Source organism: Cetorhinus maximus, chromosome 17 (genome assembly GCF_964194155.1).
Source record: "Cetorhinus maximus chromosome 17, sCetMax3.hap1.1, whole genome shotgun sequence".
NCBI classification, from domain to species: domain Eukaryota; kingdom Metazoa; phylum Chordata; class Chondrichthyes; order Lamniformes; family Cetorhinidae; genus Cetorhinus; species Cetorhinus maximus.
Window position 1 is genome coordinate 32,995,418 of NC_135895.1, and position 26,012 is coordinate 33,021,429.

The 26,012-nt window shown below is 46.5% G+C and overlaps 1 protein-coding gene across 1 annotated transcript in view; it reads left to right on the forward strand.

The window, feature by feature from the left end:
* The first annotated feature begins 1,209 nt into the window (after positions 1-1,209).
* Positions 1,210-26,012, forward strand: part of LOC144692831 (uncharacterized) — a 68,635-nt gene continuing 43,832 nt past the window's right edge. Inside the window, exons 1-3 of the mRNA XM_078561905.1 lie at positions 1,210-1,229; positions 9,986-10,088; positions 16,691-16,809. Coding sequence (XP_078418031.1) covers positions 1,210-1,229; positions 9,986-10,088; positions 16,691-16,809 — 242 coding nt within the window. The remainder of the gene's footprint in view (positions 1,230-9,985; positions 10,089-16,690; positions 16,810-26,012) is intronic.

Sequence of the window (26,012 nt, forward strand, 5' to 3'; positions counted from 1 at the left end):
TTCCTATTTTATTGGTAGTTGATAACAACTGCTCCTCTCATTATCATGTTTGGGAAGCTGAAATTTTACTTACTTTCGTGCGCTTGACACCAGGGAACAAATGGCCTGGCACCATGCATGTTCGATGGCCCAAGAAAGCTTATGTGGCCAGTCTCAATAGAAAAGTACATTAACATTGCACTACTCCAGGGGCAGGGTTTTCCCCTCGTCGGGCGAGCACGGCGGGCAGGCCCGGGAACGGCCATGAGACGGACCGCAGCTCACGATCAGGCTGCGACTGGCCAACTGACGGGCAGCCAGCGTGAAACGCATGCTGAGCGCCTTGGCACTGCCGGGGTGGGGGGCGGGAGAAGCGCGAGCGCTGAAGCTAGCACGTGCGCGGGGGGAGCGTGCACTGAAAGCTCCCTGAAGGCACAGAGATGCTTCAGGGAACTGAAGAACTTTAAATACAAAACTAAATATCTTACAAATGGTTTAAACATGGCCCCACATGTGACTCTTTCACATGAAGAGGGACATGTAAAAAATGATGATAAAAATTTTTCAATTGTTTTCTCAGTAACAGTTGGAAACCTCATCGCGCTCGTGGATGAAGTTTTTGTAAAAAATGCAAAGGCCGCCTGGCCTATTCGTCCAGCCGCCAACCGAACGGCTGAGTGGGCAGCGAAAACTACAAATTAGTTAATTGCTTAAGGGCCTTAATAGGCCTCTTAATTGTCAGCGGGCACACTGCCCGCCGACTGAAAGATCGCGAGAGTGCACAGTGACGTCAGGATGCTCGCCCGATGCCATCACATACTTTCACCCCCATTCGGGTCGGTTGTGCACCCACCCACGGGATGAAAAATTCTGCCCCAGGCAGTCCCATTACCCCATTTTCCCAAAAGCCATTGGGGAGCCTATTTGATTACTCTAATGATCAGGGAATAGTACTCGGAACTTGGGATATCAAGTATGTGAAGTTGGGCCCATTAAAAAGTAGATTTTGAATAATGCTGAAAAGAGAGATGTGTTGCTGAAGCTACTCATCTTACACTCACCTGGACAAATGCAAGAGTGCCAAATTTCAAATGATCACAACAATTTATATTATAGGAGAAAAGGTTTCTGATTGGTTGGCAAGTCGACTCTGAGTGGCCATGGTGTTGCTATATGGCAGAATTTTCCGTTTGACGTGTGGGGGTTGGGCCCTGCACATCCGCGCGTAGAATGACGCACGGTGACGTTGGGTGAGCGTCCCGACTTCACCGCACGCCATCGCGATATTTCATTGGGCGGGCGCGCGATGAAGTGTGACGAGCGCCCACCATTAATTAACAGGCCACTTAAGGCCCTTTAGTGTTCAATCAATGCCGATTTCTCAGCGGCCATGTGATCTTCAGGTTGTCGCATGGGCGCAACGGGCAGGCGATTAGGAGACATTTGTATTAACCTCATCCACGGGCAGGATAAGAGGGCTCAGTGGGGCCGTGAATCTGCTCTGTGAAGTATTTATTGTTGAAAGTTTTTCAAACTTGCCTGTGTGATCTTCAAAACGCATCCCAGCAGCTTTTTCTGGAATCTTAACCTTCAGGTCAGCACTCTGCAGTGAGGAATCTTTTCTGGGCCTGTAGGTTTCAAGAAGCCTTCCCTTAGCCTGGGAATGGGAGCTGAACTGTCCACTGGAGGCACCTCCTCTGAGGAGGAAGGAAGGGCTAGAAGGGGGAGGTGGCCAGAAGTGCACATTCAGCCTCCAGGGGAGCCACCTTTGGGAGGGCAGGCGCAGGCACAAGGGGCGCAGGGCAAAGAGGTAGTACAAGGGGGAAAGGGCCACAAAAGATGCCACTCTCCTGCTGCCAGGGTACACAGGTGGTGAAGCAGTTACCTCAATATGACTGAGGTGCAGAGCCAAAGGAGGATCCATCCCTCAAGGGAGATAGTCAGCTACATTTGTCAGATGATTGGGCCTGAGATCTCCCCTAGCTGTGTGGGTGGACACCCCATGCCAGTGGCTCTGAAGGTCACAGCTGCCCTCAACTTCTATGTCTCTGGCTCCTTTCAGGGGTCGGCGCGTGATCTTTGTGGTGTCTCCCAATCACCTGTCCACACTTGTGCCAAGCGGGTCACTGATGCTCTGTTCAGGCGTGCATTGACCTTCATCCACTTCTGTTGGGACCAGTCAAGCCAGACACAGCGAGTCAGAGGCTTCGCAATGATTGCTGGCTTCCCCCACGTCCAGGGAGCAATAGACTGTACACATGTGGCCATCAAGGCGCCAGCAGGTGAGCCCGGTGCCTTTGTCAACAGGAAGGGCTTCCACTCCATGAACGTGCAGATAGTGTGTGATCACAGGATGCAGATTCTACAAGTCTGTGCTAGGTACCCGGGCAGCTCCCACAACGCCTACATCCTCAGACACTCCCAGGTGCTGGGGCTCTTCAGTGCTCTGGCCTGGCTTGATGGATGGCTGCTGGGTGACAAGGGCTATCCCCTCAGAAAGTGGCTCATGACGTCTCTCTGTCATCCAAGAACAGAAGCTGAGCAGCGGTACAATAGGCGCCATGCCTCCACGGGGGCTGTGGTGGAGAGAACCATCGATCTTCTCAAGATGCGCTTCCAATGCCTGAACTGCTCAGGGGGCACACTCCAGTACCCCCCAGATCGTGTGTCGGTGATAGTGGTTGCATGCTGTGCTCTCCAAAATCTTGCGCTGGAAAGGGGGGACGCAGTGGATGATGAAGACATTGACGCAGTGTCTGCGGCTGCACATGATGAGTCCAGCAGTGAGTCCGAGGATGAGCAGGCGCAGGGAAATGCTGAGGGGGTAGACGCTGACCTGGGCATACTGGAAAGAGGCAGGGACACCCAGGATGCTTTAATCCAACGGACCTTCAGCTAGCGCAACACAGATGGATCACCAGGACAAGCCTGGGCTGCCACCACAATACTCAACACCTAAGTGCAAAATCTGCCAGGTCAGCAGCACTAACTAAGGGCCTTGTACATAAAGCTGAATATCCAACAAATTACTCATTACACTTTTGTCAACCATACACATGCAGAAGAAACGAGGCACCCTCAGCCATGGTCACACATTTGCATTTAATGTGTGAAGCAAAAGAACTTATCACAAAGAGAAAACAATAGTGTTAACAATGAAAAACAAATCATAAGGACCTCATCTCGAGCCAAGCATAGCCTCATGTATCTCCCCCAGATGCTCCCGCACACCCGGCCACATTTCCTGCACCTGCTGAGTCGCAGACGACTCCAGAGGCACATCATCAGGCACCGACTGAGCATGTGCCTGGTCCCCTGCAGTCCTCCAACTGCTGGCACCATGGGCACTCTCTGTCTCTGCCAGCTCCTCCAGCGAGTGTGAAGTGCTGTCACTACTGTGCCCCAGGACACTAGTTGTTGTGCTAGTTCCCACCGAGGTGGTAGTATCTGCGCTGGTGCCTGCCTCGCATTTCTGGTGTGACGCTGGTGAGACTTCAGGCCCCTCAGGTGTGAGAGGGGGCATCTGCTGTTCCTCCTCCCGGCCGTGCTCTGATGATGCTGAAATAAAGAACAAGGACAGTGGATCAGTTAGCGTGCAGACAATGACAAAGTTCATCCCTGTCCCCCCGACTCATTATGCGCTCAACCTTCCATAACCGATGGTCCAGCAATGTTGCAACAATAACTAATTTAACAATCATCAGTGCTATGGCTGTTGGGAGGACAATGCAGACCTCACTGTTGGCCTTAAATACCTGGCCATGGCACCCCAGCCTCACCTACAACAGTGGACCTGGGTGCATGGCACCTCTCCAGTTCAAGGGCCTCCTGCTTGAAGTGGTTTAGTAAGGAGAACTGTGCCTGGCTGCCTCCAGTCCTCACACACATGGCCGCGTTTTGCACATTCTTCTCCTGAAAAAGAGAGAAGAGCATTGATTAGGGCAAATTGCACATGGACTCTGTTCACACACGGCACACCCCAACCAGAGTGGGACATATCAGACCTCCAGTGCCTCCTCACCCTGCTGCTGCTGCTGATCACTCAGGCAAAGATGCTAGGCCTGCTCCCCACCCCCCACACCGCCCCCTTGGACACATGCTGCCTACATCACATTAGGAACCACACAGTATTTCCTCCCATAGCAAGGAGGCGCAAACACGTGCAGCGTCGAGGGCAGCAGATGGTTCGTTGCCACGCCACCTTGAGGCTCCCCTTCCACCATCTCATCACCCTGACTAGGACATGTCCTGGAGTTCTGAGTCTGCGCTAAGGTGCAGCTCCTCCAGGTTGCCCCCAAACCAGTCATGTGGGACTCAGATCAACACATGTTGCGGGGGTAAACTTATCCCATCATGACCCACTCAGGCTGACCTCAGCATGGGCACTATCTGCTTGCCCACCCAACAAAGGAAAAATGCCGTCAATGATTCAGTGCAGTAACGATACTGAGACTTGGAGGAGGGTTCGCAGGTGGTAAGCCGACATACTGGGTTAAATGCCCAATGCCAATATAGTACTCACCCTGCCAGAGCGCAACAAATCGTTGAAGCGCTTGCGGCACTGGATCCAGGTGCGCCACACCACGTCGCAGGAGCTCACCACCTCCCCCACCTCCTCCCAGGCACATTTAGTCATGCGGGGGGGCCTCCTCCTCCCATGCCCTCGAGGAGGGCAGCAAGGCAATCATCAGAAGAACAAGGGGCGCACTGGCTCCCCATTGGCCTATCCTTCAGCCTGGCCTGCTCACCCAAACCCCTCTGCTGCAGCCTAGCACTAGCCATTGTGAGCAGCCTACAAAAGGCTGCCGGGCCTTCTTTTAAACAGACTGCCAGGTCGGCCATTGGACCCAGCGGTCTGTGCACATCTGCCGCTGCCCGCACACTCCCACTATCCTCAGGATTCAGGAAATACGCTGGGCGTAAAATGGTGGCATGGACCCGATCGCGGGTGGCGATCGGGGCCACGCCCCCCCCGCGCCCGTTCCCGCTCTGCACCCCCCCCCCTCACCGTCAGATGGAAAATTCTGCCCATGGAGAAAGCAACACAGAACTGTAGACTCCCCAAGCAAATGTAACTCCTTCATTCTAAAAGGGAGGGATCAGAAAGCAGGAAATTACAGACCAGTTAGCTTAACATCTGTCATAGGGAAAATGTTAGAAGCTATTATTAAAGATGTTATAGCAGGGCACTTAGAAACATTCAAGGCAATCAGGCAGAATCAACATGGTTTTGTGAAAGGGAAATCATGTTTAACCAATTTATTGCAGTCCTTTGAAGGAGTCACTTGTGCTGTGGATAAAGGGGAACCAGTGGTGTACTGTACTTAGATTTTTAGAAGGCATTTGATAAATTGCCACATCAAAGCTTATTGTGAAAAATAAAAGCTCATGATTGGCATAGATAGAAGATTAGTTAGCTAACAGGAAGCAGAGAGTTGGCATAAATGGGTCTTTTTCTGGTTGGCAGGATGTGACGAGTGGTGCCATAGGGATCAGTGCTGGGGCCACAACTTTTTACAATTTATATAAAGGACTTGGATGAAGGGACTAAAGGAATGGTTGCTAAATTTGCTAATGACACAAAGATAGGTAGGGAAGTAAATTGTGAAGAGGACATGAGGCTACAAAGGGACATAGATATGTTAAGTGAATAGGCAAAGATCTGGCAAATGAAGTATAATTTGGGCAAATGTGAAATTATCCATTTTGGCAGGTAGCTTAAAAAAGAATCTTATTATCTAAATGATGAGAGATTACAGAGTTCTGAGATTCAGAGGGATCTGGGTGTCTTAGTGCATGAATCACAAAAGGCAAGTATGCAGGTACAGCAAATAATTAGGAAAGCTAGTAGATGTTATTGTTTAGTGTGAGGGGAATTGAAAAGTAGGGAGGTCATGCTTCAGTTGTACGGGGCACTGGTGAGACCACATCTGGGCCAGAATTTTACGCTGGCTGTGCAGGCGGTGCCCGACCTGCGTGAAATCACGTGACAAGACATTGGGTGCAATCCCAACGTCATCACACTCTCGCGCGATATTTTGCTTGGCGGGAACATGCGGCAGTCAGAAGTGCACCCGCCGACAATTAAGTGGGCAATGAAGCCCATTAAGGAAGCAATTGAAATCGGTTTTATGTGGCCCATCTACTTTTATGGTTGGCGGACTGGCCACTCGGCCAGGCAGTCTTTACGTTTTCGCTGAAACCTCGATCCAGGGCAGGATGAAATATCCAGGGTGAAATATAATAAAAAAAGATATCTGGGGGCTGATGTTCTTTGAGTTCTGCTTTCAGGTGCTTGAATGTGCTGCATAGACACAGTTTGGTGCATTTTTTTTCTTGCCATTTAACCTGTCCAGGTCTGCAGCTCCCTGAGGCATCTCCACAGCAGCTGTCTGCCTTCAGGGAGTTCGCTAAAAGCGCCTGCCCTCACCCTCACTTCTTCCTGCCCCAACCTCCCTCCCCCCCAACCCCCTCCCCGTAGCGTTTCACGCTGGTTGGCCGTTAATTGGCCATTCAGTGTGAAATTTCATTCGGTGGGGGGCCGATCGCAGGTGGAAGTGCATTTTGCGTCCGCATTCGGGCCCATCAATTGCGCATGCCCAACGAACTTAAGACTCAGGCTCTGTAGTATTGTGTACAGTACTGGTCTCCTTATTTAAGGAAAGATGTAAATGCATTAGAAGCAATTCAAAGAAGGTTTACTAGACAAATACCAGGGATGGGTGGGTTGTCTTATGAGGAAAGGCTAGACAGGTTAGGCTTGTATCCATAGGAATTTAGAAGAGTAAGAGGTGACTAGATTGAAACCTTTAAGATCCTCAGGGGTCTTGACAGGGTGGATGTAGGGAGGATGTTTCTTCTTGTAGGAGAATCTAAGACTAGTGGGGTCACTGTTTAAAAATAAGGGGTTGCTCATTTAATACAGAGATGTATTATTTTTCTCTCAGAGGGTCATGAGTCTTTGGAACTCTCTTCCTCAAAATGCGGTGGAAGCAGAGTCTGAACATTTTTAAGACAGAGGTAGATAGATTCTTGATTAACAAGGGGGTGAAAGGTTATCGGGGGTAGGCAGGAATGTGAGGGTAAGGTTACAGTCATATCAGCCATGATCTTATTGAATGGCAGAGCAGGCTCGAGGGGCCGAGTGGCCTTCTGCTGCTCCTAATTCGTACGTTCGTATGTAAGCTCCAGGTTAATCAAAAAAGGCACAGGGCTTGAACATATTCCTGTTATTTGCAGAAAACGGGTCCCTGTGTATGAAGTTGGGTATTTATTTGATAGCCTCTTCTTATAAAATCATAGGAACTTACAGTAGGAAAATTGGCCATTTGTCTTGTAAAGTCTGCAGTGCTTTTCCCTATGAGCCACCCAGGCTAACCACACTCGACTGCTCTCTCCCCATACACTTCAATGTTTCTTTTTGCCAAAAGTATCTAAATCTTAATTGTAATAACACTTAACCGACTCTACCTCAACAACACTGTGGCAGCAAATCCAAATTCTAACCACCATTTGTGTAGATATTTCACATAATTTCCCCATTACTTTTTACACAAGATTACAAGATTTTATACAAGATACAAGATTAAATTTAAAAGATTTAGGACACTGAGCAGGAAAAGCTGGTTCACAAAGGCGTCTGAGTCTGTAGAATGCACTATCAGAGTAAAGCCCAAGTTGGGCAATCCCATGATTTTGCTAGTGAGTTGAATGTAGGTAGGTTAGATTTCTGGACCTTTTCTCTGGAGCTGTTTTTAGAGGTGCTTTTGTGAGTCCCTGGATTTACCAGAGAGTGGTGTCACATCCTTGCAAGGATGGCAGGGAGTAGGTGATCTACCCACACAAAGGCTGCAACGAGTTGGGGGGTTGCAGTGCAAATGACTTTGGTCTGCAGGATGGTGGGGAGATGGAGTAGAGGCTGGAGAGAGGGCAAGTTCTGTGACAACCCGATGCCAAGCTGGAGCTGGACTCCATGCTCCTTGATTATGACAGGAGGCAGCTTGGCAGGCCAGCCAATGTACCCAGCATCTTGGTGAACATGTCCATTCAACACTCTGCTGCATGTCACCCCATCAATGTTCTCATCAGAGGCCCCTGCAGCAGCATTTGTCTGCCACCCCATTCTCCAGTTAGCTGGCAAACAAAACCTCCTTTCGCTCTGCAGCCTACCCATGCCCAGTGACTCACCATGTGCTCATTTCAACTCTATACTGGCCTCCAATGTTAGTATAGTACCAGTGTCTGAGCTGATGGCTGCAAATGGGCTGAAAGGCATGTTTCTATGTATATGTCCGATCAAGCAATAGGGCCTCTTCATCAGTGCTGTGCTGTTGCTCTCTTTCTTTCACTTGAAGCTTCTGTGGCTTGGCAGGCAGGAGTTCTTATGTACCTGAAAGCAGGAACTCAGAAGTGTGAGAAGCTGGTGTGAGGAAAGAGGTTTGGGATGAGAAGCAAAAAGTCCATGGTTACATCATCTGCAGTTGCTCATCATACCAGATAGTTGGATGAGGGTAAGCTGGTTGTTGAGAAGGAGCAGAAGGCAGGAACATACCATCAATGTTCTCAGTGATGTCAGATGCTAGGGAACCTGTCACTCTGGCACCATGATGCTGAGAACCATCTCCTCTGTAGGGTCACGAGAAGCAGGCATCATGTACCCACTCCCCTGCCAATTCTGCTGTTTCCTTCTATTGTTTACAACTGTAACTTGCAAGAGAGAGGGCAGAATCTCAGTGAATGTGTAGCACTGTGTATGGGTGATCTGCTTGTCATAGCTAAATGGCTGGAGGTAGTGAGAGGTGGGTGTGAGGCTGGCAGCATTGGTAGGTGCATGAGGGTGAAGTAGAGTATCAGAATGTTAGGTGTAAGTCTTGAGTGTCAGGGTGCAGTTGGGTGAATGATCAGGCTCTGATGCATTGAGCAACGTGACAGTTTGGTGGTATGATGGGTAGGGTATGCCATCTGAAGGTGCATTCACTGACCTTGACCATCTGTTTGAGGTCATTAGACCTTTTGTGTCACTGGTAGAAGGTCCTCAAGTCCAGTCTCCCGAGTTGACCTTCCAGGATACCTGCTCTCACTCCCTCCTAAGTGTGGTCATGCAAGCCCCTTGTGAGGCCATGGTGTCTCTCCTCTTGCCCATCTGCACAATTCATATCTCCAGTGCTGCATTCATCACTATTGATGTCTCTGTCTGTCCTGATGTAGTTTCCAAGAACTTTTCATTGCAACAATCTGTTTTTTCCAGCTCTGCTTTAAAATACAGCCTGACTTTAAGAAAAAAGCAGGTTGCCACATGATCAGCAAACAATGCTGCCGGGGCCTCCTGCTGTGTGCAGAGCTTGCCAACAGTGTTAAATGGCAACTAGCGCCACAATCATTCAGACGAGGTGGGTGCACAAATTTTGTATGTTGTCCATCTTGATCTGAATAGGTGCATCGTGAATTGTGACCCTAGTGTCTAAAACTTGAGGCCTCCAGATTTCTAGCTCATTATCTACTCTTTTGACAGTGATTAGGGTCCAATATGAAAGGAGTCTTGAGGAGCCTCAACCTGATGCCTAGTGTGTGTAAATATACTCATTACATTGTATGTAGTCATTTATCTTCTTTATTGTTTGTTGGATCTTGCTGTGCATAAATTGGCTGTTGTATTTGCCTAGATTATAACAGTAACTGCACTTCCAAAATGATTGTGAAATGCTTTGGGTCATTCTTGGAAAGAAATTATGCCCCTTTTATCATCCAACACTGATAAGTAAGGAGGGCTGATGCAGCAGGGAATATTGTTCAGAGATTGGCATTAAACTGAATTATTTTGGCAGGCAAGAGTGAACTTTACACTGAATCCACCTTTTTCTGTTCAAGTCTGTGCAGGCAGATGAGGAATGCTAGAAAGTGGAAAAATCTTCCACTCAACATAATTTTATTACGTGTGTAAGCAAATGCTTAGAGTTATGCTCGCTAAGAATATACTGTATGTTTTTTATGCCTTTTCCTGTTTTAGAAAGGTTCCGACATGTGACCTGTTCCTGTTGAACTCTGCAGAGCTGGTGAATATTTGCTGTCTCTTAGTGGGTACAGTGGAAGTGAATAAAGATACTAAACAGGTAAACGTGTGTGCTAAATTAAAGCAACAAGTGGTACTGATGTCAACTCTCCATGCTTTTAAAGTTTACAGAAAAATTAAGCATAGAACAGGATTGCCAGAGGTTGATTCATGGTGAACACATTGCCTTTCATCTCTAGAACCTCGTTTCAATTCCATAGATGAAGCGTTTCTCTCTCCAGGGATGTGTAAACATTCTAATCACATCTACAAATGACTGTGAGGCCACAGCATAAAAGTGCCTGCAATTGTCAGTTAATTGGTCCTGTCCTCTCAGTGACAGTCACAGAAAAGGTTTGACTTAGAAATTAAGGTCACACAAGTGTAGCAAGAGTACAATACTGACTTTGAAGATCAGGTTCACCTTTGGAGCAAAGCAAAGCACATGCGTGGACTGCATCCTATCCAGTGTGCCACCCTCACAATCAGGGCCAGAATTTTCCCGTTGGCATGCGGGGGCGGGCCCCACACGCCTGTGTGTAAAATGATGCGCGGTGACGTTGGGCGAGTATCCCGATGTCACCGCGTGCCATCACGATATTTCGTTGGGCGGGCGCGCATTGATCTCTGATGCCATTAATTAACGGGCTACTTAAGGCCCTTGAGGCGCCAATCGACAGCGATTTTTTGGTGCCCCTCCAATCTTTGGGACGGCGCACGGGCGCAACGGGCAGGCGGGTAGGACACATTTGTATAAACTTCATCCACGGTTGGGATAAGAGGGCTCAGTGGGGTCGTGAGTGTGCTCTGTCAAATATTGATTTTTCAAAGTTACTGATACTTGCCTGTGTGATCTGCAATACTTCAAAACGCATACCAGCTGCTTGGACTGGACTCACAATCTTCAGGTCAGCACTCTGCAGTGAGGGATATTTTTTGGGCCTGCAGGTTTCAGGAAGCCTTCCCTTAGCCTGGGAATGGGAGCTGAACTCTCCACTGGAGGCACCTCCTCTGAGGAGGAAGGGAAGGCTAGAAGGGGGAAGAGGCCAGGCATGCACATTCAGCCTCCAGGGAGGACAGCCTTTGGGAGGTCAGGCGGAGGGGTGCAGGGCCAAGAGGTAGTCCAAGGCGGAAGGGGCCACAGAAGACGCCACTACCCTGCCAGGGTATACAGGTAGCGAAGCAGCTACCTCAGTATGTCTGAGATGTAGTGCCGAAGGAGGCTCCATCTCTCAAGGGAGACAGTCAACTATATCTGTCAGATGATTGGGTCTGAGATCTCCGCTAACTGTGTGGGCGGACACCCCATGCCAGTGGCTCTAAGGTTCACAGCTGCCCTCAACTTCTTTGCCTCTGGCTCCTTCCAGGGATTGGTGGGTGAGCTTTGCTGTCCACACTTGTGTCAAGCAGGTTACAGACGCTCTGTTCAGGCATGCATTGGGACCAGGCCAGCCAGACACAGTGAGCCAGAGGCTTTGCGTTGATTGCTAGCTTCCCCCACGTCCAGGGTGCAATAAACTGTACACATGTGGGCATCAAGACGCCAGCAGGTGAGCCCGGTACCTTCGTCAACAGGAAGGGCTTCCACTCCATGAACGTGCAGATAGTGTGTGACCACAGGATGCAGATTTTACAAGTGTGTGCAAGGTATCCAGGCAGCTCCCACGATGCCTACATCCTCAGACACTCCCAGGTGCCGGGGCTCTTCAGTGCTCCAGCCCGGCCGGATGGATGGCTGCTGGGTGACAAGGGCTATCCCCTCAGAAGATGCCTCATGATGCCTCTGCACCATCCAAGAACAGAAGCTGAGCAGCAGTACAATAGGAGCCACACCTCCACAAGGGCTGTGGTGGAGAGAACCATTGGTGTTCTCAAGATGCGCTTCCGATGCCTGGACCACTCAGGGGGTGCACTCCAGTACCCCCCAGATCGTGTGTCACTCATAGTGGTTGCATGCTGCGCTCTGCACAATCTTGCATTGGAAAGGGGGGACATTGTGGATGATAAAGACGACGCAGTGGCTGTGGCTGCACACGATGAATCCAGCAGTGAGTCCGAGGATGAGCATGCACAGGGAAATGCTGAGGGGTAGATGCTGACCGGGCGTACTCCAGGGGGGCAGGGACACACGGGAGGCTTTAATTCAATGAACCTTCAGCTAGCCCACCACATATGGACCTCCAGGACAAGCCTGGGCTGCAGGCTCCATACTCGATACCTAAGTGCAAAATCTGCTTGGCAAGGAACATTAACCAAGGGCCTTGTTAATAAAGCTGAATGTCCCACAAATCACTCATAACAACTTAGGAAACCATACACATGCAGAAGAAAAGAGGCACCCTCAGCCAAGGTGACATGTCTGAATTTAATATTACAACCAAAGGAACTTAAGAAAACAAAATGACAAAGGTGTTAAAAATCACACCAACTCATAACAACCTCATTGCGGGCCAACACAAAACCTGTGGTGTGCCTAAGGTGCCTTATGTTTACGTTTTCAGGTGTTACGTCTTGGTGCTGCCCCCTTGCTTGGAGTGGCACCTGAGACAGCCTGCTCACTCTGCTGTCCTGTTGGCCTCGATGACCTTGGCGGTTGTCCTCTGGCCCGTGGAGCCTGTGCTGGCCCCGCCTGGGAGGGAGCTGCCAGTGCCCCAGCTGGCATCTCTCCAGTCGTCGCAGCCTCACCGGATGCAACAGTCACTGGCAGAGGGGCCCTGGGCTTTAAGGTAATTCTGGAATTTTGGACAGGCCTGGCTGGAAGAAGCCATTGAGGGTGGTAGGGGCTGGGTTTCAGAGGCTGGGAGGGTGGGTTTAAGGTGGAGGTACAATCTGCAGGGTGTGCCTCTGATGGACACAGGGGTCCCCACAAGGGGGATACCCCACCCTAGCCCTGAAGAAGGGTGATACAGACTCGAAACGTTAACTCTGTTTCTCCCTCCACAGATGCTGTCAGACCTGCTGAGTTTGTCCAGCATTTTTTGCATTTTCTGCTTTCATTTCAAAGCAATCCACAAACCGGCCAGCAGAGCGAGCATGCCAATGCTGTGGAGCAAAGTGCCCTACAGGCGATATCAATGTCCTGTAATTTTAGCCCAATGCTTTCAGTGCAACAGGATTGGACACTATGACAAACTGTGCAAGACAAAACTCTGAAGCGCACAGAAGGCCCAAAGATTATCCACGAGGTCGAGACTGCAAGCCCGGAAGACACACAGCCATGCTTCTTGGGTGAGGTCAAAGATCTTGGTTTCTCATTTTGGAATGCGCACATTTCAGTCAATGGCCATGTTGGATCCAGTGCCCTTGGTTTGTTGGGGCTAAAGGATCTGGGTTGCACACTTGTTTCGGGCTGACCAAGTCGGTACAGAGATAGAGAACATCAGTTGATCGTTGCTAGAATAAACACATGCTGTTCATTTACAAACAAAACTCAGCAGCTATAGTTGTGTGATCACAACTCAAAACTCTGTCTTCACTCTTCAGCATCTAACTCAAGACTCTCCCACAGAAGTAGCTCACACGACCCTGCTATTGGGTATTAAGATCATGTGATCTTACATTACAATATTTGTCTTCAAGGTATATTACACATCAGATTACTACACGCCATTAAACTAATTTGAAATTAGACACAGGAGCCAGCATAACAGTCCTGTCAGACAAAGAACTGTGGCTAACAGGCCTTTGGATTCAAACAATAAACACACCACTCTGTGGGACCAGAGGAATCCGACTTCCAGTCATAGGCATGACTCTGGAATCACTAAGGGTATGGTGAAAAACAAGTCTTCAAGCTGATGTACATCACCTGTGACCAGCCTTTTCCTCTATTGAACAGATTAGGGGCTTGCAACTACTGGGGGGGGGGTCTATTCCATTGTCACATGGTCACCTTAACTCCAGGCTGGCAATCATGTCCCACATCCCATGTGTAGCCCTAGATCTCCTCAAAATGGCAGATGTGAAGACAACCACTGTCGTTAATCATACAGAACAACAAATTCCAGAGTACTCAAACAAAAAAGAATATCCTGACTAGGGCTTCAGCTCTGAACTGTTTTCTCTCTTTGCAGAGCTAGTTTGTCCATTCTTATTACAGGAGCCAGGAAACCTTCAATGATCAGACCAGCCAACCACCCAGGAGCTAAGCACAACACCTCCAGTGTAAAATATAAAAGAGAGTGACCAGCTGTGTGAAGAGCCTCAACCTCTGGCTGCAACGACAGTACAGCAGGTCAGCACTGCACCCACTGAGCACATGTTGCAACTCCCATCCAGCATGCCAAAGCCACAAAAGTTGCTGGAGATGTCTATTGCCAATGGTGAAATGCAGAGGTGAGCATACCTCTAAGCCAAATTCTAGTCCATAAGAATGCTTACCCTCCAACACAGAGGGCATTGCCGTGACCCACAGGATGACGGAAGAAGCAAAAGAAATGACAAGGAGACAAATACAATTTTTGTCCACCCCACAAGAAACAAATTAGGGTAGCAGCCGCTGACCAGAGCAACAGCCGAACTGACCAAGTGCGGTTCAACACAAAAGAATGAATTGAAAGGATGAAAACATACCCAGATCGCAGAACAGCCTCCAACCTACAGGAAGAACCAACAGTGACAGCCTACCACTCCTCCGACAGTAGCGTGAATGAGATATGGAAGGATTATTAGGCCTCCAGAGCACCTAAACCTTTGAATTCAAGGACTTAAAGGGGGGATATGGGGTAGTGATAATGTAGTAATGACAGTGTAAATGTATGATAGTAATAACAATGTAAGACATAAGGTAAACTATAATCACTTAAAATACATTGGATAAAGAGTTGGGAGAGGTGTGGTAGAAGGATCTGGCACATATAGGGTTAATATGGGACTGAGTACAGTACCATCTGTACAGTGATGTAAGAGAGCACATGACCCACACCCAGGGTCAGCCTAGGGTTGGACAGAGCCGTGTGTGCCAGCAAGCATGGAGACAGCAACTAGCTTGTACCCTTTACTGTATATTTGTAAATAGTTCTAAGAGTCAATAAAGACTTACAATTAATCTACATATGACTAGGAAGACTTCTTCAAACTTACCAAACTGTATCTGACACCCTAAAACACCCCCTAGCCTTCATATACGGTGGAGGGCCATAAAATCCGGCCCATTGTGTTTGACAAGCAACACCATTAGAATACAATTAGGTTTCATCATCTTGCTGATTTTGTGTGATATTTTATAAAATTCTGAAGATGAAACTGAAGTAAACTGTTCCTCGGCCACCTGCAGGTATAAGCACTTCTGCCTGTGTACTAAATGTGGGGATATAGGTAGGTAGGCTCCATGTGTATTCGGTGCAGCCTTGTCTGCTGACCTCTCAGTATTGCTCTTCTTTGAAGAAGAAGCAATGGTAAAGGTGAATTTGAAACAGGACCCACCTCCACCAGGATGTTGCACTATGTTTCCATTTGGCCATCTTCTACCTTCCCTTTCTTTCCTCCCCCAAAAGGCCCATTTTCTCTCCTCAGATCCAAACAATTAAAGAGTTCATGCTTCTTTGGGACCTTGCCTCCTGCTGTGAGAGTCCGATGATATTGCTCTAATCTTCCTTTGATATTTTGAAGTGGGTTGTCCTAGCCAAATAAATAACTCCATCTCTGGGATGTGGTACATGATCTGGCGATCTTAGCCTGGGGCTAAGGTGCCCATGGACAATGGAATAGATCCCTCCAGTAGTTGCAGGCCCCTAATCTCTAGTTCTCTGTCTAATACTGCCAGCATACACCACAGTTTGCCTTTAGCAGAACGAAATTAGTACAACACTACAGGAACTCATGCTTTTCTTTCTCTTTAATTGTAATTGATGAAGTTGCCTAAAAATTGGATCCCCCTTTTGGAAAATGCATAAGGCTGCTTTAGTCGAGAAGCCCATGGTGAAATTGTATTTATGCTGGTTGCATTGTTTCAACTTGTGTATTGCTTAGAACTTGCAAAGTACATATTTATTGCAATATATACCTGTAGATAAGATTAAAGATGTAAATTGTAAAGGTACTGATGGAATTCACATTAATTAGTTTAGTGTTTGAAGACTTGAATCCTTGGCATTTGGTAAGAAACGCACAGATTCCTAATTACACTGTCTTTTTTAAAATCAAAAACATTGTGTTCCTCAATGAACATTCCTATTTATGCTGCAACACAAGCTCCTGGGCCACAGGTCTGAGCCAGTGATTCACTTTAAGGTTAAGAGGACACTTAAGAGGACAAAACGATGGGAACAGTAGTTCTGTTTTAAAAGATCCATGCCTTCATTGCATCGAAAGTGGGATAACTCTGCTTCTTAATAGCATTCCTTAGGCTTCTATTTCTGGAAAGTAAGAAAAGGAGAAAGGCTATGGGAATTTGGCCCATCAGGCTGTGATTAGAGACTGGGCAACAAGTCTGCTGAGGTTGCACGCGAAGGTAAAGCAGCCCACACATGGCTGCTGGTTTGCACTGGAATGAAGAGGACTTGGGGATGTCCCACGGGTAAATGGATGTTGTAAGGGGTCTGAGCAGGAATTCTATGACCACCTCCTAAGAAAAAAAGGAGTACTAGTAGGTTGAATAGCCTTTTCTTTTCTAACGGATTCTTAATTTGATTGTCAAGTAAACAAGCTTTTTCATTGATGCAGGGTGGAAGTAATCTATATGATGAGCTGTACTTGACTCTGCACTTCCTACTGCTAAAGATTATACAGAGGGGACGCCCAAAGGATATTCTCATGGGAATGGTATCAAAATGGAACTTGCGGTATGTCTCTTCTTTGGACCAACACAACAGTAACAAAAAATGGCAGAGGGTTTGTATGGTGTCATGAGGTTCCTTTCCTGGCCTTTGAATCATAACTTGTTGCTAATTTGCAAAGATTCTGTGACTCCCACGGAGATTGCACTCTTGAAGATAAGGGATAACAGTATCGGAGAGTGCAATTTCCTCACTGGGATCACCTCTACTCCAAGATAATTATGTGGAAAGTCTATTCTCAAAAGGTTGGTGCAACATACCTGACCTGTGATTGCATGGTACTGACAGGGTGACAAAGCTAAAGAAAGAGATCCACTCCCCAGCACTGATGTTCTTGCCCTTGATGAGCATAAAATTTACCCTAAAAACTAAAAAAAAAAATTTTTTTCTTAGCTCCTTTAAATGGGGATAAAGAGACTCTCCATTTATCAATTGAAGCAGCTTCTAGAAAATTAATGAAAACCCTCCACTAGTTCTGCTTAGGATATAACATGCTCTGAAGATGGCATTGCCAGGATGTATCTAAATTTGGATTTTCTTCATGATTAAGGAATTTACACCAGAAATCGTTAGATGCTTGGGACTGCTTGTTTACTATTTTCTCACCATCAAGTGTATCATTGTTTACAACTATCTTGCAATGAGGTGGCATACTAGTGTAGCACATTGAAAATATCTGACACATTACACTGTTGAGTGGTAGGACAGGGTTACACCAGTGTGTTATGATACAGCAATTTGTAAAGGCTAAGTTATTTAAAATCCCAGAGGGAAACTTTAAACAACTGTCATAACCTATATTTTCAATTGGAATGTTTTGAGTTGCAGCTCTAAATTCAGGAATAAGACTGCCAGTTCGCCAGAGGTTTTTATATAAAACTAAATGAAACATTTATTAATTTACAACAAATTAAATACATACACATGGCTACAAATTACTACAATCGTAACTTTTAACAAATTCTCAAATTAATGTCCACTAAGGCAACAATAACCAATAGACTTAACCAGACACCAGGCAAAGCATTTTCACCTTATGAATTCAAAATGAGGTTCCTCTCAATTTTATTCCTTTGTAGACACAGAGCTTACAGGCTTTCATCTGCCCTGACCAGTCTGCCCTGCACACACAAACTTCCTTCTGTTATACCTAGTTTTCCCTTTGAATGCAAATTTTCATTGTATAACCAGGCCCTTTGAACTCCACCTCTTCTAACAATAAAACCCCTTTCATAGTACCAATTTTATTGATAATATAAACATTGATTGGTGTCTCCTAGTTAGGCGCAAGATTTCACTCCCCCTCTTGAATGCTCTATTCAACAAAATGCAAATGTACCTCTAACTTCTGTTTTCATCTCAAAACTACTATACATCAAAGCACCCAGACTAGCTGGCTTTAATCCAATTAACCCATAAACAGACTGAACCTCTATTTAAAAAAAAATAATTTCCAATAACATTATATACATTAATATATCTTCGTGACAAGTGGCCCAGCATATTGGAAGTTCTCAATTTCAGGTGTGTCAGTAGTGGAAAGATGGCAAGTAGCCATCACGCATTTCAGCAAAAGGACAAAAGAATCAGCTGGATTTCTCTTGCACACATTTGAGTGCATGGTGTCACATCTCAGGTTGAAAGAACAACAGTCAAAGTCACAGATTTAATTGCAAGAACAACATCATTTAACCTGCCATGCGGGCTAACTCCCGAACATGTGCCAACTGACCTTCAACCCCCAGGTCAGGTGACCCCATGTGCAGTAAGGAGTGTACCTTTCAGTATCTTATCTGAGTACCTTTTGTATCTAAAACTCAAGTCCACACACACAATCAGCTACCACCATGACATCCCTCCCTTATTAGACCAAAAGCATGTCCATGATTTTTCTGCTTGGCATATGTAGCTTAGACTTCATCCCTTACTCAACATACTGAAATAAATTTTGAAAACAAAATTTAAACATCATTATTTCCCTAACTCACTGAGTAAATTAATGTCTTAATTATGAATGTCAGGTAATTCAGTGCATCACAGTCCAATATAGTTTTAGTTTTTCAGTATTTCATTCTCTGGAACTATTTCCAACTTCTGTTGCTAAATCACACACATCTTCATATCGCATTGCTGGTCTCCTCTCACGCCATGTTCTGCCTGCTGTCTCAGGAACTCTGGTCATCACCTCAGGGTTAGGAAGTGGCGTCGTCCCTCCTGGGACTCACTTTTTTTTCTTCTGGATAAAAAAACCCATCTGCATTGCTGGCTTGGACTTCTGGGTAGTTGGATGTCAGTTTCACCTCAGCCCTAAACGTGGTTCATGTGACATTTGTGTGACCATGACACTTTTTGACACATGAAGAATTTCTGGCATATAGCACTCCTTCTGGCATCTGCACAGTCATACTGTTCTTCTCCTTGGCAATGACAGTGTATGGCTCGGGGTAAAATGGTGCACTCATCTCACTCAGACTCTCCTGCCTCATCACTTCATCACCTGGCATCACATCAGACTATCCAACTCCCCTTCTGTGGTCTGCATAAGACTTTGCAGCACACTTTTTCTCCCCATCATGATCTCAAACCTCCTGATCAACACTGATGTCCCTCAGCTCTGACATCTAGGTGCGTATTTTGCATCTAAATAGCAGCTCAGCTAGGCTCTTTCCCATTGTAGAGTGTGATATTGCTCCATTCATGGCCACATATGACAGCAACGCCTCCTTCCAATCTTTTCCCTCAGCCTGAGCACTACTCATCTGTTTCTCTAAGGGTTGGTTTTGTTGTTCCACTTTCTCATTTGCCTGTGGCTATTTAGGGGTCACTCTGTGATGGTGAATACCTGTGGCTTGCATGTAATCTGCAGGGATTTGTGAAATGAATTGTGATCCATTTGTCTGAATACAGAGTGACTGGTGGTCCATGCCTTGCAAATAGTTCAATCAATGCAGACACCATTTTCTCTGCTGTTGTAGACTTCATCACAATGTTACTCATTGTAACAGCTGTAGTAGTCAATCACTACTAGCATGGACTCTCCTGATGGAAATGGGCCTAAGGAGCCAACTGTTACATCCTCCCATGGTCCAGTCAGTAACAGTCTGCTGTGTACTTGTTCTGGTGGATTGGATCTGCTGACAAATTGACATCCATGACATGTTTTGACAAACTGCACCACATCTTTCTCCATCCCTGGCCACCATACTTTGGTTCATAAGTTTTGCATTGCACCAACCACCCCCAAGTGTCCCTCATGAGCTAGCATCATCCATCTAGGCCTAAGCTTTTGTGGCACTGCAAGCCTGCTGCCTCTGAGAACACACTCCCCAATGGTACACAGTTCATCTCATATAGTGATGTATGCCGTGAATGGCCAATTCTCCCAGTTTCCAGCTTGGATTCTTTGTCTGATGCTATCCAATTCTCAATCTTTGTCTGACTCTCTTTCAGCCTTTCTAGTTGGCATTGCTCTAGGTGCAGCATGAACTGCCACAAACCACGCAAATCATTCAGCTTCCTTCTGTAGCGAGGATCTGTATTTGTTCCTCCCTCAGTAGTCATGACAGTGGATCAGTGACGTTCATCTTTCTAGCAATGTGAACCACCTTGTATTTATACTGCCGGAGTCTCCAAGCCCTTCTTTCAATTCTGGCATATGGTTTGGATCTGGGAGAATAAATAATCTCTAGTGACTTGTGATTCATCACTAATTCGAACTCAATGCCGAACAAGTACACATGGAATCCTTCACATGCCCACAACAATCCTAGGGAGCCTTTCTCCATCTGAGAATGTCTCCTCTCCACATCTGTCAAAGATTTGCTCACATAAGCAATGATTCTTGGGCCTTTGGCTTGCATTTGCACCAACATTGCTCCTAATCCTACTGGACTAACATCTGTTATGACTTTCGCTGGTGCATTTCAATTATAGTATCCCAGGGTTCGAGCACTTGTCAAGCTGTCTTTCAAAGCTTCAAAGGCAGATTTCTGTTCTACTTCAAATTCTTTCAGGTCAACTTCTTCAATAGATCAGCAGGGTAGCATAGTTTGGGATATACCTTGCGGTATAAGGTAAAAGGTCTCATTTTGCTGCATTTTGTGGTTCATGTATTTCTGTTATTGATTCCATCTTGTCTTTGGCTGGACTGGTTCCATCGCTCGTGAGTTTATGCCCCATAAAGGGAAGATCTGTCACACCCAGCAAGCACTTGTCTACATTTTCCATAAGTCCTGCTGATTGCAGTCTAGCCAATACTAATCTCAGCCTCTCATTACGTTCCTCTCTATTGGATCCACAAACAATGATGTCATCGGAGATATTGACTTTTCCTGGGATCCCTTGTGTCACCTTATAGATTTATTGTTGGTAAATCTCTGGTGCCACATTGATGCCAAATAGCAATCTATTGAATCGATAATGTCCACAATGAGTGACAAAATCACTTCCCTTAAATCAGGATGAAGCTCCGGCTGGTTTTATCCCCACTTTTATGACTAATTTGGAAAATACCTTGCTTTTTGACAACTCTTGAAAGACTTGGTGCACAATGGGAATTGGCTGACGTTCTATCATTACTGCTTCATTCACGTAGCGTATTACACAGAGTCTGATGTCACCATTTGGTTTAGGCATGACCACAACAGGGCTCACCCATGGGCCAGAATATTGTCGTTGGCGTGTGGGGATGGGCCCCACACGCCGACGTGTAAAATGACGCGAGATGACGTCGGGCGTGCGTCCCGACGCGATTGCGCGTCATTCGATATTGCATTTGGCGGGCACACGCCAGAGGCGGCTACGCACCCGCCGAACTGTCAAAGGCCTATTAAGGCCATTAGGAAAGTAATTTAGCTCATTAACAGCGCTGCCTATCCAACTTTAAGGTTGGCGGGCAGGCGAAGAGCCCAAGCGGCCTTCACGTTTTTCAGGAAACCTTATCCACAGGTGGGATGACGTTTCCTGAAGGTTTAATAAAATAATTAAATAAATTTTACCAAATGCACAAACATATCCCAGCTCATGTGATACTGCCACATGAGGGGACATATTTACATAACTTTTTAGATCATTTATCCAAAATTTTCATTACCAACTTAATCTCCCTGAGGCACAGAGCTGCCTCAGGGAGATTGCTGTGCTCTTTCGCACGCATGTGCAAAAGAGCACAGGCCCCGACTCTCCATCCTCCCCTAACCGCACAGGTAGCTATGAGCGCTACTGGCCACGTATTATGCTGGGCGGGCCTTAATGGACCCTCCCAATTTAAAATGGCAGCATGCAACCGATCACAGGCGGCGATCGGCTCCATGCTCGCCCCCGCCTGCTCCCGCCCAGCCCACCTGACATAGGTAAGATGCAGCCCATGGTGTTAGTCCTTCAACTGAGCTCTTAAATGTTTTGGTTGATCAGTTCCTTGATCTTTGTCTCAAATTTCCCTCTCAGACCAAAAAGCGTTCTGTGAACAGGCTGAGCTACAGACTTCACATTCTCACCAACAGTTAATCTCACTTGGTGATTGTGTAACTTGCCAATTTCTTGAAGCACTGCTCCAAAACCCTCTCTAAGCTTTGCATAGGATTTCACAGAATTCACTTTCAATCCAATGCGTAGCACCCCAATGTCTTTGGCAGTTTCTCCGCTCAGAAGTTCACTATCCTCCTCAATCACTACTAATTCTGCCTCTATATTCCAATCCCCAGCTCTCACATCTGCAATGAAGCATCCAACAGTTTGAAGTGAGATTTTCGATGTGTAAGGATAGAGCTTTTTGACTTGACACATTTTCAAGAAGTACTCTTGATTCTCTTTTGTCTTCAGTTCCTTCCACAGTGCACTGTGAATGACATTACTGTCACTGCCTGAATCTACAATAATGCTCTCTTCAACACCTTCAAGAATCACTGGAACTTTCCCGTGATTGTTCACGTTGACAGAAAACATGTATTCATGGTTACTCTTTGTGACCTCACCCTCTGCATCTTCTTCAACTCTCCTCACAGTGCACTACTTTCAACTCTGTTTCCTTTACATGGCTTGCCAGCTTTCCCTCTCTTCTGCACTTCTTGGCAAAATAGTCCTTGCCCCTACATTTTCTGCATATCTTTTTCTTGGCTACTTTCCACAGTACCAAGTTGTCAACAAGCAAGGTATTTTCCAAATTAGATTTTAAAGTTGCCACATCTGGAACATTCTCTCTCAGACTTTTGCTGTTTATATTTGCATGTACCTGGATTCCATTGTGCCAAGCAGTTAACCTCAACTTTTGTTCTGCCAATGGCAGAAGTGGCACCAATTTTCATGCCTTGAACTTGATCATCCACTGCTTCCAATGCAGCCACTGTTTTCAAATGTTATCCAACATTAAGTCACTTCCCCTTTTCAGCTGCTTACGCCTCAATTTATCTGACCTGCAACGTTGGACCACCTGCTCTATTATCTGGTTACTCGAATCCAACGCAGCAAAATTGCATCCATCTGATTACACCTGCCTCAAACAGGCCACACATTGGGTTACTGTTTCCCCCTCTTTCTGCCTCATCTGACAGAAAACATGCCTTTGGAATGTGACGTTTGGTGTCACCACATGATGGTCCTGCAAATCTTTCACTGAATGTTCATAATGCGCTTTCTCCTGTGGTAGACAACATCTTGAAAGTCTCCCTCGCCGAAGCACCCACGTTGAACAAAAATAAGGCCCATCGCTATGCTATCTGCGCAACCATCCACAAACAGATGGCGACTATTAGCAAATGCTTCAGACTCCTCCAACCGCGATTTCCATTTCCTGCTGATGGTACTGGCAGCACCTGTCGGATCAAATGGCTCAATTCCCTGGACTGCAGACATATCAGCTCCAGAAAATGCCATGACATAATCCTGAAAATCTCTGTATTTATCCTCGTTGTCAATGTCACACCTCAGACGGAAAAAATAAGAGCTGAAGTCACAGATTTAACTGCAAGAACAATGTCATTTAATCTGCCATGTTGGCTAACTTTCAAACATGTGCTATCTAACCGTCAGCCCCCAGGTCAGGTGACCCCATACGTAGTACAAAGTGTCCCTTACGGTATCTTATCTGAGTACCATATAGCGTTTAATATTCAAGTCCACACATACAATCAGCTATCACCATGACACTTGGGGCAGGATTTTGCCCTTGGCAGGGTGCCCAACGAGGGTTGGCAGGGGCAGTTGGGAAACCAACTGCCGCCCGTGATTGGCTCCACTCCGAGAATTCACATGGGCAGGCCAATTAAGGCCCACCATGCGTGGTTCGTGAGTGGCAGCGCTGAGCGTTACCTGTGCAGGCGGGGAGAGGAGGGAGAGCCGGGCCTAATGCGCAGTTCACACATGTGCGCGAAAGAGCGCTTCAATTGCCTCAGGGAGATTGAAGCGCTTTTTTAAAAAATTAATAAAGACTGTAAAAAATTTAATAAAACATGTCCCTTCATGTGACTCTGTCACATGCAATGGGACATGTTTTTAATTCTAAAATAAAGTTTTTATTTAATGTTTATTTGCTTTAGCAAACCTCATCCACGAGTGGATGAGGTTTCCTAAAAACTGTAAAGGCCGTTTGGCCTTTTCGCCTGCCCGCCAACCATTAGGTTGGACAGGCAGCACAGATTTGTATTTAATTATCTTGTTAATGGCCTTAATAGGCCTTTTAATTATTGGCGGGCACGCAGCCGACTCCGGTACGCTCCGCCAAACGAAATATCGCACGAGAGCGTGATGACATCGGGACCCAACCCCAATGTCATCGCACGTCATTTTACACTCGGGCGTGTGCCCGCATACCGAACGTAATATTCTGCCCTGGTTATAAAGCATAATTGACAGATGCCTGCCAGTAGGCTCCCTCACTATCCTTCCAGTTGAAAATAAAGCATAGGCATTGGTACACAATTAAATGGGAAGAGGAATGTATAATCTACGGCGCGTAAAATGACGTGCGGTGATGTCAGGCGTGTGTCCCGACGTCACCGCATGTCATTTCCTATCATCTGTTCGGCAGCTGCCCACCTGCCGAACTGTTAAAGGCCTGGTAAGGCCATTAATAAACCAACTGAACTAATTGACATGGCTGCCCGTCCAACCTTAAGGTTGGTGGGCAGGCGAAGAGCCCAAGCGGCCTTCACGTTTTTCATGAAACCTCATCACGGGTTGGATGAGGTTTCATGAATGTTTTATTAAATTAATAAATATTCTTTACACATTTCATAAACATGCCCCAGCTCATGTGACACTGTCACATAAGGGGACATGTCTAAATAATTTCAATCTTTATTTTAAAGTTTCAAATTGAAGTTAATCTCCCTGAGGCAGTTTCCATGCCTCAGGGAGATTTCTGCGCTTTTTAGCGCGCATGCAGGAAAGTGCAGGCCCCGACTCTCCCTCCTCATTCTGCCCGCAAGGTAGTGCTGAGTGCTACTGGGCACGTGTCATGCTGGTGGGGCCTTAATTGGCCCGCCCACGTAAAATGGCGGCACGCAGCCGATCGTGGGCAGCAATCGGTTCCGCGCCCGCCTGCGCCCACTCCTGACCAGCCCGCCCGATAGGCACAAGACTCTGCCCCATGTTATACACAACCTGGTGGTCTTTTCATATTAACACTTGGTACAATAGAGAGGGTTTAACCCTAATTTAAATGGGCAGAATATTGAGTGGACTCAATTACAGATGTGCAACACATCCTACCTGAAGTTCCTTTCTGCACTTCAACCAGGCAATTAATTTTACCCAAGAATAGCGAAGCATAATTTGTCCTAAAAGATCTCGAACTATCCCATTACCCAGCATGGACATTTTTCACACAGGGATGAGTCTTCCTCTATAAACTTCCCTCTAACCGCACATGTGCTTGGCTGAGCAGCAATTGTGAAGGCACTCCACAGGCTGCTCACAAGCTGTCTCTTTTAAGATACCACATGTGCACAGCCACACAAAAAATGTAAATCTACCATACATTGAAATAAACAGGCCATGCACAACAGAAAAAATTAGAGGGATTATTGATCTCCGGCAAGTTTCCCTTCCTGCTCCCACATTGCTACCTCCAGAATCAACCTAGACTTTCTTCTTATTTAGTTATTGCCTCTTGATACTATCATTGAGTTTGTTTCTGCATGTACGTTGACAACATCCAGTTCTACTGTTCCATCACTTCTCTATGCCTCCAATGCTTTTTTGCTGTCAGAGTG